The 17,892-nt window shown below is 63.7% G+C and overlaps 1 protein-coding gene across 5 annotated transcripts; it reads right to left on the bottom strand.

Moving 5' to 3' along the window:
* Window positions 1–902: 902 nt before the first annotated feature.
* On the bottom strand, window positions 903–16,538 carry TEAD3 (TEA domain transcription factor 3). 5 transcript variants are annotated; one of them, XM_088534505.1, is made up of 14 exons: window positions 16,423–16,538; window positions 9,612–9,866; window positions 7,287–7,351; window positions 5,696–5,758; window positions 5,488–5,550; window positions 3,542–3,553; window positions 3,115–3,252; window positions 2,924–2,967; window positions 2,774–2,835; window positions 2,517–2,650; window positions 2,259–2,432; window positions 1,998–2,138; window positions 1,429–1,581; window positions 903–1,085 (listed from the first exon to the last, which is right to left on the bottom strand). In XM_088534505.1, the coding sequence occupies exons 2-14, from the start codon at window positions 9,745–9,747 to the stop codon at window positions 972–974; spliced, it is 1,299 nt and encodes a 432-aa protein (XP_088390631.1). In that variant the 5' UTR covers window positions 9,748–9,866; window positions 16,423–16,538; the 3' UTR covers window positions 903–971. The 5 variants fall into 5 exon arrangements, with proteins under 5 accessions (XP_088390631.1, XP_088390634.1, XP_088390633.1 ...); XM_088534508.1 differs by lacking the exon at window positions 5,696–5,758; XM_088534507.1 differs by lacking the exon at window positions 5,488–5,550.
* Between the last annotated feature and the right edge of the window lie 1,354 nt (window positions 16,539–17,892).

A 17,892-nucleotide genomic window follows, 5' to 3' on the forward strand; every position in this document is an offset into this window, starting at 1 on the left:
ACCTCTGCCTCTCTGCAACCTGCCCCTGCCGCCGTTGTTCCTCTCCGGTGGGAGAATTCCCGGCAAACGGAAAGGTGCAGCCTTGGTGAGCCTCGTGCCGCTTGTTCATGCTCTCCCGGGAGCAAAACCCAGGCCAGGAAAACAGGCAATGTGGAAAAAGCCAAAAAAAAAAAAAAGGGGGGGGGAGGAGGGGGTAAAAAAGAAAAAGCAGGAATATCTACAAACGCAATCCGGCACATCTCCCATCGCGGCTCTCACCTCCTTCCACCCTGACAAGCTGCAGCAGGGGAGGCTGGAGCCTACGAGACTTCTGTGAACACCCACACCCATCGCAACAGCCACCACGAGCTCCCGACCACCCAGCGCTTCCTCTGCTTCCGGCTCGGCCGATCCCTCCGGGGCTTCGGCCGCTTCCCACCTCTCTCGGGATTGGAACCGGCAAACTCAGCTCTCCCGCCTTCCCCTTCCCAACGCAGTCTCTTTCCAAAACGCACTAAAACACACTTGAATTTTTTAAAAAAGGGGAAAAATTGACCCTTTTTCTTAAAAACAAAGCAGCTTGCACCCACTGCCGCCCCTCTGTCGACTTCTCCTTTTCCTTCTCTTTTTTCCAAGCTGGATATCGGTGCTGCAGGACGACCCTCCCGCCGGCCTGCGCTTGACGCCTGCACAGCAGCATCCCGGCCTTGAGCGGCGCGCAGACACGATCCTCCTTCCTCCACACAGACCCTTTGCCTTCCTGTTCCTTGTCTTCTTTTTTTCTTTCTTTTTTTTTTTACTTATTAAAAAAAAAAAAGTTCCTAAGTAGAAAACTTCTGTGATTGCAAGTCAGTCTTTTCTTGTTTTTTTTTGCTTTTTGGCTATTTGCTTGTCTTCCTCCTCCTCCTTGCTCCAAAGGATTTTGCACGCGGGCGGCTCTTCTGCCCCCTGCCTCCCCTTGCGCCCCCCCTTGGCCGGGCCCGCGGGGACCCCTAGTCCTTGACCAGCTTGTAGACGTGGTGCTGGGCGCCGTGCTCGCTGGTGGACACCTCGAAGACGAAGGCGATGCAGAGCAAGGTTTCCTGGGTATCCCTGTTCGTAACAACCTGCGGGAGAGCGACAGAGCCCGCTCAGGAGAGGGTGACACCAACAGGTGACATTTGGGGACAAGGTGGCATCGCCCTGGGTGCAGTCATCCTATTTGCACTATCAAAATGTGCCCTCTGATCCCAAAACGCCCCAGGGGTGGCCAAAGTGGGGAGGACTTTGGCTTTGAGCCTTGAACGTGCCCCAAGCTCCTTGTGACCCTCGGGATGGTTCCCAAAGCTCTATGCCAGCTTTGGTGACCTCCATCTGCCATGTCTCACACCAGACGTGAGGATGGAGATGGCCTGTTACAAATCGGGTCCTGTCTGTGTTAAACGGGCGCAGGGGAAGGAGAGGAGGTACCTGCAGGATGGTGAAATTCTCCAGGACGCTGTTCATCATGTACTTCTCCGGGAGGTGCTTGAGCTTGTGGATGAAGTTGATCATGTACTCGCACATGGGAGAGCGGTGGATTCGGTAGACGAACCGGCCGTTCTCCAGCCGCGCGTACTCTGTCTGCAAGGGACAGCGAGGAGGTGACACAACCGTCCCAGAACGGGGGACAGCGAAGGGCAGCGCAGCCTGGAAATACTGCAGGGAAGGTCTTGGAGACACCCTCTCTGCTCCACTTTTGGAGGTACCACGGCCCATTGAAGACATCACGGGAGGGTTGAGGTTGGAAGGGGCCTCTGCAGAGCATCTAGACCAACTCCTGGCTCAAGCAGAGCCACCCAAGGCCACCTAAGGCTGCCCATGACCCTGGGCGATATCTCCCGGCCACATGATGCAGTGGCTCATCCACCTTAGCTCATACCGCCTTAGCAGGTACCCAGTGTCCTATACTTCCATTCCGGAGCTTTATCCTTTCCACACTGCCCTGTGAGCCACGGGAGACCCCCATTCCCACAACACTCCCGACGGGATGGACTTACCTCCACTTTCTCCACCACCTGCTTGCCGAAGGAGCACACCTTGGTGGACACGGTGATGGTCATGTTCTCTGCACTGCTGTACTGGCTGCTCACACCGTAGAAAGTCCCCGGCCCGTCCTGGATGGTGCTGTTCAGATCCGCCTGGCACGGTGGGAAGGAGGGAAAAAGACCCTGTTATAAGTGAGGGCACCAAGGAGTGGCCCCATGTCCCAGGGCAAGGTGACACCATGGCTCGAGGAAGAGCCTGGCCCAGCGTCTCACCCAAAACTTGACGAGGAAGAAGGAGTTCTGGGGCCCACGCTCATAGAGCTCCTTAAGGCCGCCCTTCTTCTCGGGGAACTTGTCGTAGATCTGGCGGATGTCCACGGCCTCCAGGAGGGGATCGCTGTACGACGGGTTCGTCTGGCCGATGTGCACGAAGAGGTGTTTGCTGTACTGTAAGGGGTCGGCATGGCGGGGACACGGGTCAGGCGCCCGCCCGCGCTCTGGGCGGCGCGGGGACCGCGTGCGCCCACTCACCGTCTCGGCGTCCCGCGGCACCTCCATGAACGCGGAGTACTCGAGGAGCCGCAGCTTGGCGGAGGCGATGGTGCGGTCCTGCCAGACGGGCACGGCCGAGGCGGCTGGCGGGAGCGGAGCCAGGGGCTCGTAACCTGCCCGGGAAGCGGCCGTGAGACGGGAAAGCTCGGCTTCTCCCGGTATCCCGCCCCATGGTGTTCTATCTCCCATCCCAGCTGCTTTTCGCCCCATTTTGGGGCTGGGAAGGGACCACTTACTGGCTAGTGATGGAGGCATGGGTGGCTGGATGGGGTAGGCTGGCTGTGCAAACGGTTTAATGCTGGAAAAGAGAGCGCAGTGTTAGCAGGAGCTGGTCCCTTCCCCGGGGCGAGGGACGGCCCGTGGCCGGGGGGACTCCAGGTACTCACTCCTGAGAGGGTCCAGGCTGTCCTGGGATCGGCCCACTCCAAAACTGCGGGGGGAAACAGGGAATAGAGTCAGGAGTTTGCATGGAGCGCCCCAGTCCTTCCTCCCACCCGCATCTTCCTCTGGGAAACGAGGCTGTTCCGGGCTCCGGCACCCCCTGTGCAGGGGGACGTATCCCGTGCCGTGTCCTTACCCTGGGGGCAGCAGAGAAGACAGCCTGAGGAAGAGGAGGAGGGGGGCTGAGCTTGTTCTGCAGGACGCTGGCCGAGACGATCTGCGCTGAGGACATGGAGGCCATGCTCTGCAGAGCCTTGTCCTTGGAGACCTGGTCCTGGCGAGGGGACAGACACGGGGTTACCCAGGGCGCCGGAGGGACAGACAGACGCACCCTGACACCCCGTTCCTCATCCCCATGTCCTGGTGCAGCCCAGCTAAGGGAGCGGGGCAGGCAGACCCGTAAGACCCCCGTCCCGTGTGAACCCTTCCATCTTGCTGGGCACAGAGCCTCATATCCCATGGGAACGACAGACCCTGCTCCACACCGGAGCCACCAGACTCCAGCACAAGGCAGGAGGCAACGGGATGGGGGACTGGGGGATGCAAGCACAAAGCCGACTTACCAAGTTCATGGCCTGTATGCAAAAGAAAGGAAAGGAAATGGTTAGAACATCAGGGGAGCAGCAGCACCCATACCCCCCCCCCCACAACACCCCTGATTTGGGGTATGAACCCCCTCTTGACCTGGCTGCATCCTCGTGCCTGCAATACCCTGGTGAAGGCACCAGGACTGGAGCCACCCCAGCCTCTCCGCTGTACTTTTCCATATCCTTTAAAACCCTTCCCACTTGCCAGGTCCTCTGCAATTCCCAACGGGGAGGTGGGAATAGAGCCAAAGGGGCCGTGCATCTCCATTGGCAATCACCACCAGGAATATTTGCACCTCTCCTAAGCTGTCTCTGCATTTGCATGAGAAATGGGACCCCAAAAACTGCTGCTTTCTACTTTCTTTTTGCCTTTGCTAATCGCACCGGGGCCTCTGGTGCATGGAGGTGGCCTTGGGGCAGGGGCGTCCCAGAGTTGCCCCATGCCCAGTGCCTGCCTGTATCAGCCTTGTTTTCCCTCTTAGGGAGCTCCAGGATGGATGGGCTCGATTTAACTGCTCTCGGGGCGCAGCAGGACGGTGCATTTGAAAGATCGAGATCGATCACGTCAGCTTGCGGGGCGGGAGTATCGGCTGTCACAAGCCGGCACATGCCGGGAGCCCGAGCAGCTCTGCACACAGGACTGCAGCTAAAAGAACGAGAGGAAACTCCGGAAAGGGAGTTTCAGCCCTGCGGGGCAGGCTCCTCCATGACCTGCTTCCAAAAAGGGCTGCACAGGACATTTTATGTCCAGGTCATGCTGCTCGGAGTGATTTTTCCCTCCTGTGGGCAGCAGCTGCAGGACATCTTGGGTGTTAAAACAGCCATCACTGGCTTTGGTCGTCCTCAAACTGCCCTGTCCCTTTTGGGGCTTGTTGGTGGCTTCAGCTTTCCCAATATCCAGAGCATTGAGCTGTGCCGCCAGTCGTGCACTGTGCAAAAATGCTTCCCAGGCCCTCATCTGTCTGCTCCTGGTCGCCCCTCGTCTAGACTGTGGCCACTTTTGCAGATACCCGGACCCACCGGAGCCTCCCGAAATTGTTTCGGGTGCCCTCTCCTGGCTTCTTGCAGCCAATCAGCCAGGAACGGCCCCTCCTGGCACCCTTGATGGATGGATGGATGGATGGATGCCAGGACCTGCCCAACTTTGCAGCCTGAACAAGCCCTGTCTCCCCCCGCACTGCTCCCCCCCCCCCAAAAAAAAAGAGTGCCAGAAAAGGCAACTTTGTGGCCAAAATGACTTTTAGGGCTCCAGAATCCTTGGCCAGGTGATGGGATGCAGGTCCTGTTTGGAAGCCACCTAGACGCTCCGGTTGGGACGGAGTCGGGAGCATCACAGGGTGCGGAGGCTCCTTTGGAAATGTCTCCAAACCTGCCCTCCCTCATCCTCCCCTCACCCAAACTGGGCCCAGTGGAAAGCGGTTAGGGAAAGGTTAGTCCACATCCAGTTAAAAGAGGGAAGGACAGAAAGAGAAGCCAACCAGAGAAGAGAGGATGCTCCGGGTCTTCCTCGCTCCGCTCCCTCGGCCCCTGGAACCACAGCCTGTCCCGCTCCGGTCACCCCGGATTTAGCGGGGGCTGCACCAGCCCTTGGTGCCCGGTGCTACCCAGGCTTCTGTGTTGGACCTTGCTCCACGCTGGTCCTTCCACCTCCTGGGAGAAGCCCAGGTGAGCCGGGAATCTCCCGTAGGACCCACAAGTGGCAGCAAGGAGGGGGTTAAACCCCCTAATGTAACAGGCTGGAGGGAAGGGGGCTGCCGCCTTTGCCCTCTGCGGGTGCCCACCCGGCTGAAAACATCTGGTTCCAGGAGCAGAGGGAGGGGGAAGCAAAGACATCCAAGGGGCGAGAGAGAGAGAGAGCGGCACACCAGTGAGCTGAGTGCGTTAGTCGTCAGCGCGGCCAGGGCGGCGGGCGGCGCGCGTACCTTCAGCTTGGACTGAATCTCGCGAGATTTCCGCCGGGCTAGAACCTGCAAGTGGCTAGAGACCTGCAGAGAGAAAAGCAGGAGGAGAGGGGGGGAAAACAGCAGAGCCGTCAACCAGAGGGGAAGAAGAGAGGAAGGAGAGGGGGGCTGCCCATGCTCATCGTCAAACCACCTGCCGCGGACGCATGGGCAAGGGGCGCCAACGTACCTTGATGCCAACCTGGTACTCCCGCACCTTCTTCCGAGCTAGAACCTGTATGTGGCTGGACACCTAGAGCCCGCCAAGCCGTTCGGAAAGGAAAACACAGAGAGAATGAAGACGTGTCCCTGGGCCGGGCCGGGCCGCGCGGCGCCGCGGGGGAAGCTCTGAGCCCGGCCGGCGCTCCTGGAAACGCTGCTGGAGCTAAAGGGAGAGAAAGGGGTAGGGGGGACCGGACAGATCCGCGATGAAGCCTCTGCTCGGCATCTCTAGGGGGTTTGGGAAGGGAGCCGGCTCCGAGCCTGGCGAGGGGGCAATATCCCTCCAGCATCTGCTCCTGCCCCGCGGATGCAGCAGCTCCCAAGGAAGATACAGCCAAGATGCTCCTTAATTTTGTAAGATGAAGAGGTGGGAAAAGCACGCAGAGGTTTCCCTTCCAGACCCCTCTAGGGACGGGGTGCTCATAGAAAGTGGCTGAATTCCGGAGAGCCGAGAAGCCCGCGGTGCTCCCTGCATCCCTGCTTTGCAGCTATGCTGAGGGTCCCTGCTGGGATGCGGGACCAGCACGGCACAAATTCCTCTCCTGTCCAGCATTGATTCAGCCTCATCCAGCCTCCAACGGGGCTTTCCGGCACTCCGGCTAAAGCTCCTGCAGTTGGAATAACTCCATGCTCGGTGCTGGCCAGGTGCAAAGCCCATGGGCAGACTGGGTTGAGGCCATCTCTGAGCCTCTCCAAAATGCCACTTCAGGAAGGATTTGCTCCTTCCCACTATCCCAATCCCAGGGTTTGGAGGAAGCTGGGAAAAGACCCTTGCTCCCAAAGGCACGGCTGTGGGCAGCGACATGCAGCTGCTCCACGACATCCTTTCAGGAAAGGCTGGTTTTCTAGGACATATCACAATTCTGGCTAGCTGGGCGTTTTTCCCAAGCAGAAACAAGACAGGGAGGAGGGAAGAGCCACCGGAGGCATCAGAAACGGGCACGGGCCCTTCAGGGCTGAGGGGAATTGCCCCGTCCTGGTTTGTCTCCAGCAGTAGAGCCGGAATGGACGCGACCCCGGTCCCGACGGCAGCAGCAGGACCTGCTCCCAGCATCTCTGCCCGCATCCCTCGACCCCAGGTTCTCCACCACAGCATGGGGCATAAAGCCGCTCTCCCTTTCCGTCCTGGGAAGGAGCAGAGCTGGAAAAGATCTCTGGATGCACCCGGAGAAGCAAAAAGAGATGCAGCAGCCACAGATCCTGCTGAGTCGGAGACTTCAAGTCCGGCTCCAGCATGGAAAGAGAAAAACTAGCCAAATTTGAGCCAAAACCGCTTGGATTCAGACCCAGGCACCACGAGCTGATGCCTCCGCGTGCAGTGGGGATGACCCCGAATTCCCGGCAGTGCCGGGAGCCAGTGCCGCTTTGCCGGGAATGCTGCCGGCTCCAAGATGCTGCCTGCAAGGAGGAGGAGGCGGCAGGGGGCAAGCGCGGAGCTCGCCGGCAGGACAGGACGCACAGGACACACCAGGAGGCGGCACGGACGGACGGACGGACGGACGGACCGGCTTACCTGCCCCCCCCGAACCGCCCCCCAAGCGGCCGCCCCGGGTCCCCACCTGTTTTCTCGTCCGTGTCTTCCCCGTCCGCAGCTTGATGTACCGGGCGATCAGTTCATTGCGACCTGGGCGAGAGGAGACGGCGTCACCGGCGGTGCCGGGGCGAAGCCACCGGGCAGGCGCCAGCCGGCCAGGCCTTGCCCAACACGGGCACTTGCTCAACCTCACGAAGGCCCTAACGAGGCCGGCGCTGCCGGGAGATGGCGCTGCCAGGACAGCTGTCAAGCCAGAGGGGACAACGTGGTGGCCAAAGGGGACAAGGCGGTGGCAGCGGGTCCCACGCCGCGGGAGGGCACCGGCGGCAGCTCTGGGGTGCTGGAAAGCGGCTGCCTTGTCCCAAACAGGCGCTGGGGGGTGTCCCCGAATGCCAGCACCCAGAGACTCCCCCAAATGCCACAGCGGCTTGAAACAGGGGACAAAAATCAAATCGCTCCTCACCTCCCACAGGGTCCAAGACGGGGTTCGGGGCCCCCCCGGCCCCCTGCCAGCGTTTGCAGCCACGCTGGCCTTTCCACCAGTATTTCCTAAGGGCCTAATGGGAAGCAGAAGGGCTTTTGCGCCACATTTTACGGGCCAGCTGTGGCCAATCTAGGCTCCGACGTCAGAGCAGCTGGGAGCTTTCTTGTGCCGCCCCCCCCGCCGCTCGCCCCCCGCGCACGGGGGCGGCCAGGCACGCCACATTTATTTTAATGGACCAGATGGTCGCGGTTGGAACTTGTCGAAATGCCCTTGGAGCTGGATTTGCCTTAAAAAAAAAAAAATCTTAAAACATAACCCCCACCTCCCGCCCGGTCCTGTCACCCCGCTCCGGTGCAAGGGGCTCGGTGGCCGCCACCGGGCTGCACCGGGCGGGATGTGCTGGTAGCACCCGCGCTCCGGGCAGGACGCGCTGCAGGAGCGGGAGCAAATCCGCACGGATGCGCCCCGCGTCCCGTCCTTCCCCCCATGCCGCCGCACACACACCCGTGGCCACCGTCCCCGGTGAATCACCGGGGGCCGGGGCACTGCCTGGGCGAGGGCACGTCCTCCTCCAAATTGCCACATTCCCCAAATTCCTCGGCCCTGACACCGCCGCACGAACCAGTCGGACGGCTCCGATAAAAATAACCCGGCGGGGCCGAGCGCGGCCCCGCGGCCACCTGCTCACGGGGCGCGCGGCCCCTGCGCCTGCCCGGACCCCCTGCGCCTGCCCGGCCACGAGCCAAGTTTGCAGCCGCACCGAGCGGGGGGCGATTTTTCCCTTCCTGCAGGGAAGACTGTCTTATTTTTCCCGCAGGATGCATAGGGACAAAAAAAACACCGGGATCTCCCCAAAAAGCGCCCCCAGGCATGCACTTGGCATGGGGGAGAGGGGATCCCAGCCAACACGACCTTTGCAAAGTCACCACTTTGCAAGCGGCTCCGTTTGGGGGCTGCTGCCCTTCCCATGCAACCGGAGCTCGGCCAGGAAGGAGCCCGGGAAGCCGCCGTGGGCTTGGCCAGGCCGGAGCAGCGTTTGGGAGATGCTGCTGGGAGATGAAAGGGGACGGAGAGGGGGGACGGACGGCGGGCGGGGAGGGGGGAGGCCGCTGTCTCTTTAAGCAGCTGCCAGATGTCTCCGAAAGGCTGGAAAAACCGGTCTGCGCGCGGGGCGTGCTGAGCCGCGGCCAGGCTCCCGGCGGCACTTCAGCTATTCCTGGAGAAATCCAAAAAATGTGCCCGCTTGGGAAGCCCCGCACGCGGCCTCGGTCCCACGCCGGGGGGCCTCAGCACGCGGGGTGGCACTGGGAGCGCCTGGCGCGGGGACGGCGCCAACGGGGTGCCTGGAGCCATCGCTCCGAGGGTGACATCCCGGCAGGATGTGCTGGTCATGGTGTTCCCCTCCGAAGTGTCCCTAATAAGTCCTTGGTTGGGGACAGTGCGGTCCCCTCTGAGGGTGCTGGGGAGGACGGATGGGAAGGGATGGGGGCTCCTGGTCCTCTCTCGACAGCCCCAGTGTTGCCCGTTCAGTGTTTCCAGTGGGACTATCTGGCACAGCAAGATGGGGCCGAAGCCTCCACGGGGATTCGGCACAGGCGGTGAGGGAGCCGGCATTCCCGTCCCTCCTCCGGCAGGCGCTTCCCGCCCCAGCTCGGAGTGCAGGGCCGGCTTGGGGAGCGGGAAGCACCATTTTGGTTACACCCCGTGCCAGGTGCAGCCGCTTTCACACCTCAGCCCGGACGCCGGGGCCCCTGCACTCCTGCTCGGACAGCTCCATCAAACCCGCCGGTCCGGCAGGACCCGGAGAAGGAGGGATGCAGGGTGGGATGCGGGGAGCTCCTGCTCCAAGGGGCTGCCACCACTCACCGTACATCTTGCCCTCGTCCGAGAGGATGATTTTCCGGCGGCCGCAGGGCGGGTAAATGGCCAGCGCCTCCTGGAAGCTCTGCTCGATGTCGGGGCTCCAGACGCCCTCGGCGTCGTTGTCCAGACTCTTGTCCATGCCGTCCTGGCCATCTTCCCGCCCCTCTCCGGGGCTGCCGCTGGCGTTCCAGCTGTTGGACGCTATGGTGCTGGCTGCTCTGGGCTCCGAGCCCGAGCCCCCGACCGACACGCGACAACCTGCGGGCACGGGGACACAAAGCAGGGACAACGTCAGAGCCAACGGAGGCAGGAAAAGCAGAGCTCGCCGGGATGCAGCACCCAGAGCATCCCCGGCATCCCCGCTCATGCCTGTGTCTGCCTGAAGATACCAAGGGGGCTTCTTGGGGCACCTAAATCTGCTTTTCCACCCCCAAATCCATCTGGAAACAAGCCCCCGAGTGACCTGCCATCCAGGGCTAACAGCCCAATTCCGGGAAAACAGGACCAGGATGCAGCCCAGCCCAGACTGGGATAGGATACAGCCATATTTGAGTAGGATACATAGAGCCTAGCCCAGATTTGGGTAGGATACGGCCAGAATTGAGTAAGATATAACAGATTCGGGTAAGATACAGCCAGATGTGGGTAGGATACAGCCAGATGTGGGTAGGATATATAGAGTCCAGCCCAGATTTGGGTAGGATACTGCCAGAATTGGGTAAGAAACAGCCAGATTCGGGTGTGACACAGACAGATGTGGTTAGGATATGGACAGATTTGGGCAGGATAGAGCCAGATTTGGGTAAGATACAGCCCAGTCCAGACACTGCCGCAGCTGTCACAGGCCAGACCCGGCTTTGCCCCGACACGCGGGACACCGGTTATCCGCAATCCCCACACCAGCCCCTCTGGAGCTGGGGAACAGCAGGGAAAGGCGACAGCGGAGCAGAGCTCCGCAGCTCCCGGCCAGGTCGCCGTAATGAGAACCAGGTGTCCCAAGGGCTCCGGCACCGGGCGGATGCCTCCGGGACGGAGCCCTGGCAATGCCCCGAGGGGCCCGGACGCTCCCGCAGGGTCCCTCTGTGCCCTGCTCCCCCACTGCCCGCTCTGCTCCCCATTCCCAGCCCCGTTGCCTCCTCTCCCCGTTTCCGGCTCCGCTCCCCAGTTCCGTTTTGCAACACGGCGCTTGGCGGAGAGCGGAGCGGTGGCTCCCTGCGCCCAGACGCTTCCCGGACAGACTGGGAGTGTACAAAGGTCTCCGGCACAGACATCTCCTTTTAAAGGAACTGCAGCTCCGGCGCTGCCGGCGCTGGGGTTTTCGCTTTTTTCTTTTTTTAAAAAAAGCCCTTTCCCCCCGCCCCGTCCCGCTCCGCGCGCTCCGGCTCCTCTGGCTCCCGCGCCGTGATGTCAGCCGCGGCGGTCCCTGCCCGCCTGCCCCCCTTCCCGTCCCTTCCCGGCCGGCTCTCCCCCCTCGAGCCGAGCGCCGTGGCCAAATAAGGAGAACTGGATTGCAGGAGCGAGCCGGAGGGGAGGGATGGCGGCGGCGCGGTGCCGGCCGGAGCGGGCCGTAGCGCGTGTGCCCCCCAAAACGTAAAGCTCGCCGGGAGCTCGCGCGGGCCAAGTGGGAGCGCGCCGAGGTGTGAGGCCGAAACTCCTCCTTCGCTAAACCTGCTTTTTGCCGGGCCCCGGCGCTCCGGCTTCCTGCAGGGAGGGTGTCCCGGCGGCGCGGCCAGGTTTGACGTAAAGCGCGGGGCCCGGCGGCCGCGCTCCACCCAGCCCGGCCCGAGCAATTAGGAAACCAGCAGGGCCGGACCGGCTCCGGAGGTATCGGCCTGTCCGACCTGCTCCGGGCAGGGAGGGGACCGGCCGTGCTGGAAAACAGGCCATCCCGCCCTGCTGCTGCCCGCGGCCGCGCGGGGCACCGGCCCCGGGGGCTCTCCAGCGACCCGGACCCCTCCTCTGGGTTGTCCTTGTGCTTCGCTCCTGCATCCCGTGGAAGATGCTCCTGGGAAAAGCTTGCAGCCCTCCTTGTGTTCTCAGGGGTGCTGCCTGCAAGGAGCAGATATGAGAGGAGCGAGAACCCCAAAATGCCCCCGCGCATCCCTCTTCCTTGTGCAAGCCCCAGGGCTTTGCACAGTGCTGGAAAAGCAGGAAAAGGAGGGAAGGGGGCTGTGCCCGAGCATCCCCACTACAATGGGAGCGAAGGAAAAGTGCTGGGAATTGCCCTGCTGCAGAAGTTTGGCTCTGGCACACAGCTCTGGGGTGAAACACAGGGCAGAGCCTGGTTCACTCCCACGTTTACCCCCAAAATCCCAAGTCTGGTCAGAGCCCGGAGCTGGGGCTGGACACGGGTGGCATCTCCGTGCAGCATCTCCATGTCACCAGGTCGGGCTGCAAAAGGAGGGTTGGAAGCGGCCTGGAGAAGCGGGAACCCCGGGGGCAGAGCCTCCCGCGCATCCTGCGGGAGCAGAGGGCCCGGAGCGGCACTCCGGGAGGAAGAGGAGGAGGAGGAAGAGGAGGAGGAGGAGGAGGAGGAGGAGGGTGGCGGGGGGGCAGCTGCAAGCTGGATCCGCGGGCGAGCCAGCCCCGCTTCCCCCACCCGGAGCCCGTGGCGAAAGGATAAAAGTTCAGGGACAAGCCCGGGCAGGACGGGCGCCCGCGCAGCCCCAGCGAGCGGCACCTCCTGCCGCGCGCCCCGCGCTGGAAACCAGGGGGTGACGCTCGGAGCGACACTGGGGCCTCCCTGTCCACCCTTGCGAGCACCACGTGCTCCGGCCAAGGCTTCACGCCCTGAGCCCAGTCCCTTGCTGGAGGACACGACGCAGCTCCGGGCGCCCTTCCCGGCTGGGAGCGGTTCAGGAAGGCTCAGAGCCCTCCGGACCACGAGCCGACAGGTCCGCAAGCACCGCGTGCCCAGGGAGGCACCGCTCGCTCCTCGCGACGCCGGCTGCCGGAGCGCACGGATGAGGTGCTGGCCCGGCTCATTCCCCTTCCTCTATCGCTTCCTGTCCCTTCCGGCCTGGCGCGGAGCTCAGGAAGCAATCGGAGCGGGGAAACCGCAGGAGGCCACGTGGCGGGATCCCACCAGGGACCGCCAGCCCCGGTGCTGCCGCCCGCGCCCGGCCAGGCTACCCCGGCCCGGGGTGCCCAAGGCCCCCTCGGAACCAGCCGTGAGCATCCATGCCGGCTCTATCCCGAGGGATGCCCAGACCGGGCTCTGGGATACCATTCAGCTCACATGGATACGGGAGATGAATCCGGACCTGGAAAATATCGGATACACTAGGGAGATGCCCATGCCTGCAAGGAAAGTGCGCACTCGGGGCACCCAGAGAGCCGATCTGTGTCCAGGGAAGGATTGGGATGTTGCACTCAACCTCGGGCCCCGCAATAGCATAAGACAGGACAGACAGATGGACACTTGGAGCCAACCTGGCTCCCGGTCCCACTTCCCACTTTCCCTCCCACCCTGTCCCGGCATTTCACTCCACGGTGCAGATGGAGAAAAGCTTTTTACCGCCACAATCGCTCTGTTGTGAAATGAGGCAGATGCCAACAAGTGGCTCCGAGTCACCTGCTGGGGACCCTCAAAGCGCGGCCAGCGCGCGGCCACCCCACCATGCGCCAGCGGATCACGCTGCTCCGGGATTGCTCCGTAGGGAAGCCCAAGAGCCCCAGCGCGCTGGGAAGCGTCCCACATCTCTCCTGCAGGAAGAGGAGGAGGAGGAGGAGGAGGAGGGAGGTTGAGCGCGTTTCACACCTGCCCCCGGCTGCCTCCACCCCCACGAAACCCAACGCTGCGGAAGCAGCTGCGCCCGCTGCACCCAGGGCACCCGCTGCCTTCCCTGGGCGCGATGGGACGGATAGACATGGGACACCCTGCGAGACCCTCCCGGGAGCCGCTCTTTGCTTAGGAGTGCCCTTCCAAAATCTGGGGCATTTTGCACAAGCCCGAGTTTGTAGTTGCAGCCTTTTCCCGAGCGCACGCGGCTGCCAGAGCCGGACCCTTCTCCCGGCACGGTGGGAAACGCGGAGCGCCCGGTGCCGCGTTCGGCCTCGCGAGCTCCGCGAGCTGCCGGGGGCTGGGCTGGCACGAGCACATGGCCCATCCTCCACTCGCTCCGGCTCCCTACACTTCGAACATCTTCCGGAGAGAAGTTCGTGGCTATTGGGAACAGCTGGATCTAATTTTTGACGAGGAGGAGACAGTGGCGGAGACGGAGCGAGGCCGGGCGAGGAGCCCCGAGCCTCCACATTGGGCCTCAGTTTCCCCAAAAACAGAGTGGGGCCACACAGAGAGCACTGGCCAGGATCACAGGCAGCCATCGGAGCAGGACAGCATTCCCAAAGCCGGGCATGGCCCCCGTAACGCAGATATTGCCCCCGCCGGGCTCCCCAAAGGGACCCTGCTCCCGGTCGGTGCCCGTCCCGTGGCGGATCCGGGGTGCTGATCCTGGCGCTCCCTCTCAACCCGGCTTGGAGACGGCGAGCGCTCAGCGCTCCTGCTGCCGCTCGCTTCCTGCTCGCCTCTGCCCGGCTCCTAAAATTAGATCCAGCTCTGCCGTCCCGTCGCCGTCCCCCCCGCCAAGCCGAGGGGAGCTCTGCCAACACATGCTCCGGCTTTGTATCCATTCTCCCGCAGGCCGGAGGCGAGGGGGAAGGGGATCCTGCGCCTCCCCCAGCACTCGCGGCCCCGCGGCCACCTGCGAGCAACCTTCTCCAGCGGTTATTAAAGGGCTGGAGCGCGCCTGGATGCGCGGGAGTCGCCTTGGGTGCCTCCGGCTCCGGGGAGGCCGCCTGCGGAGCGGCACCGCCTTGGCTTGTACGGCTGAGGCCTGGCCCTGCTCGTGACGCAGCCAGCGCTCTGGAGGCAGCGCTGGGGAAGGAGCCGGAGAGGTGGCTGCCGGGATGCTCCATATGTGGCTTTCCATTCCATAGGGTCAGGGGACCGACACCAAGGGCTTTGGGGACACAAGCGGCTTTGACGGCCGAGCATCCTTCGCCGCATCCGACTTTCCCGGTGCTCTGGGCGCGCAGCACCGTTCCACGCGGCACCGTCGGGCACCGGGAGCGTGAGCGGCTCAACCCGGCCGCGCTCCTCGCGCCTTCGTCACCTGCCCGAGCCCTTTCACAAGAGCACACGTGACGGTGGCAATGCCCGCCGCCCCCGCGCAGGTGCCGTGGCCCCGCTCCGGGGGCGATTCCCAGCCTGGCTCGCTCCTCCCGACACAGGCACCCGCTCCAAAGGGCACCTCTCCTGGGTACAGAGCTCAGCACTGTGTCGAAAAATACAAGAAAGTGGTGGTAAAAATACAAGTTCCTGCAGATCAGCAACTTTCAGGGGCCATCGTGCCTGCGCAGTGGCAGGAGGATCTCAAGCCGCGGTGCTCCGGAGGCCCTGGTGCCGCGGCCTTCTCCAATATTCCCAAAGAAGCAGGAGAAGGGAGGGAGGAAGGAGGCCAGGAAACACCAGGTCCGGCCGAGCTCCTGGTTTTAAGGCCTCTGTCTCAAAACCGGCGGCTGCTTCCACCTCTCCGGCCGCGTCCAAGGGCCCCTTGCGCAACGCAGCTGCCCGGGCTGTTCCGAAGGGTTATTTTTGCTGGAAAAGTCAGGCCGGTGCCAGCGGCGGAAGGAGCGTGGGCTGGGAGCTGTCCGTCCGTCTGTCCGTCCGTCCGTGCCACCCGGCAAGGCCGGGAACGGTGGGTCCACGAAGGCCCCCGGGAGCCCCTTTTCCCAGGCGGACGGGAGGGGGGCACCGGGAAGCGAAATCCCTGACTCACGGCGCACACGTCCCGGTAAAGCGATAGCCGGGCAGGAAGGACGCCGGAGCCCAAAATACCCCGTCGCGCCTGACACCAGGAGATTAGCGCCCGGGCCCAGGGGCGGCCGTGCCCCTCGGCCACCCGGAGAGGCGACGGCTTCGCCCGCGCCCGGAGTTTTACCTTCCTTCCGAAAAGGCAAAACAACAACAACAAAAAAACCCAACGCCACAACAACAACCCCGGCGAGGAGGCTGCAAAACTCAAATAATAATAATAATAATAATAGGTGACGCACGGCGCAAAATTACCCAGCTAATTGCCGCCGGGCCGGCGATGCGCCCCCGTGACGGGGCGTTTCGGGTACAGTCAGCACAGGGTGACGCCGCACGCGCCGGTGACGCGCGGGGCGCCCGGCCGGCTCCGGCGCTCCGTGCGTCCATCCAGTCCGTGCGGGGCCGCGGCCGCCTTGGCGCGCCGGCGGGAGCGGACGAGGCGCCTTTACGTAAGGCGCGGGGACGGGCGCGGGGCGCAGCCACCGCACAAGGCCCCTTTGTCACCCTCGCGGCCCCGCGGATACGGAGCACGTCGGATAGGGATCTATAGGTATAAATATATACATTGCGATACGTATACAGGCGCGCCGGGAGGAGGCCGCGGCGGGGAGCCCCGGCCGCGGGTTGAACTTGGAAAATTTGGGAGCGGACGAGGAGGAGGAGGAGGAGGAGGCGGAGCGGCCTCCCCCCCCCGCCGGGCTGCGCCCCCCGCCGCGGGGAAGGGCGGCCCCGAGGGGGCGGCGGCGGCGGCCGGGAGCGCGCGGGGGCGGCGGGGGCGCGCGCGGGGGGGCCAAGGCCCCGACCGGGGCGGGGGCTAACGGGGGGGGGGTTAACGGGGAAGGGGGGGGCTGCCCCGCTGCGTCCCGTCCCCCCCGCCCCGACGGCGCGGCTGCCCCGCAGGGCCGGGGGGAAGGAGGAGGAGGAGGAAGAAGAGGAAGGCCGAAACGGGGGGAGATGGAGCGTGTGTCCCCCCCAGCCCCGGTCCCGGGGGGCTCTTACCTGCTCCGCGCTGCTGCGGGCTGCGCCGGCGGCGGGGCCGGGAGCGGGGCCGGGAGCGGGGCCGGGCGGCAGGAATGCGGGAGCGCCGCTCACTCCGGAGTCCGCGCACGGAGCCAGGCGCGAGCGACGGGAAAGTTTATGCAAGGGAGGAGCACAAAGTTGGGAGTCAATCAGGAGGCGGCGGGGCCGGGCCCTCCCCCGGGCCGGCCCTGCCTCCCGCCCGGCCCCGGCTTCGCCCTCCGCCGCCCCGCGGCTCCGCGCGGGTGATGGGCGGCCGAGGGGCCGCGGCGGCGGCCTCATGTCCCGCCCCCCCCCGGTGTCGCCGGTGTCGCCGTGTCCGCACCCCCCGCGGGCTGCCCCGCGGCCGCCGCTGCTGAAGTCGCGCTTGGAGGGCGGCCCGGCCCCGGCAGCGCCCTCTAGGAGCCTTCATCACCATCATCACCATCATCATCACCACCCTCGGCTTGCCCCGCTGGCTGTGCCCCCCCCCCCCGCCCCGAGTGAACCACGCTGCCCTGGCCGGACACGGCTCTGTCCCTGCGGAATTTCCCCCTCTGTGCCCTCATCCCCGGGCCTGCATCGCCCTCCACATACACCCCTCATCTTCCTCCACACACTCCTCAACCTTGTGTCTTCATCGCCATCCTTCTGCGTTCATCACCCTCTGCACACCTTCATCCTCCTCTCCCTCCGCCTTTTCATGCCCTCATCCCCTTCCTCATCCTCCTCCGCCCACCCTCATTCCCATCCTCATGGCCTGTTCCTCTGCACATGGTGCCCAGGAAGGCTCTTTCAGCCCCCACAGTTCCCCCTTCCCAAGGGAAAACTATCTGGGAGCAAGGCCAAGGACACGTCCGAGGGTAGGCGAAGCATCACGGAAAGGCGACTGTCCCCCCGCGCCACGGGTATCTGTGACAGGTATCGGGTCCCCCCAGCGCCCTGCTCGGACAGTGGATGCTCCGGGCAGCCTCATCCAATGCACATTTTCCTGATTTTCCTGCTGGGACAACAGTCATGAACAAGGCAGCAGAGGCCGCGAGCTCCGTGACACCCGGCGCTTTCAGCACCCTCTGATGGGGAATAAACCACCGTGACCCGCTGGGGCTGGGCGCTGGAAGGCCGAATCTACCCCAGGAACAGCGGCAAAATGGCTCCGATTTTCCTCAGGCCCTTCGGGAGCCAGCGTTACTCATCCCTTACTTGGGCAAAAATGACATCGGCTTCTCCCGGAGATGACAGCCCTAATTGAGTTCAATCGGAGTTTGGGCTGAGTAAGGCATGAGCCAACACGCGTGCGTTGGGCCGCAGGGAAAACGCTCGGGAGCCGGGAGCATCGCGCCGGAGCCGGCAGCGCCAGAGCCGGCAGCACCGGAGCTGTGAGCCTGGCTTGGTGCTTTGCTTGTGCCCTGTTCATTTTTATCCCCCCTTTTTCACCCTCCTTCAGAAGTCTTCGTTCCGCCTTTGGGCTCT

Source organism: Tinamus guttatus, unplaced genomic scaffold (assembly GCF_059628265.1).
Source record: "Tinamus guttatus ecotype Peru unplaced genomic scaffold, ASM5962826v1 Tinamus_guttatus_pri_ptg000563l, whole genome shotgun sequence".
NCBI classification, from domain to species: Eukaryota; Metazoa; Chordata; class Aves; order Tinamiformes; family Tinamidae; genus Tinamus; species Tinamus guttatus.

Excerpts from the sequence above, each read along its gene's own strand:
- TEAD3 (XM_088534505.1), bottom strand. The coding sequence starts at position 9,747 with ATGGACAAGAGTCTGGACAACGACGCCGAGGGCGTCTGGAGCCCCGAC. Across the intron at positions 5,759-7,286 it reads AGACACGGACGAGAAAACAG|GTGTCCAGCCACATACAGGT; the intron begins GTGGGGACCCGG and ends GGCGGGCTCTAG. Across the intron at positions 1,086-1,428 it reads AGAATTTCACCATCCTGCAG|GTTGTTACGAACAGGGATAC; the intron begins GTACCTCCTCTC and ends GCTCTCCCGCAG.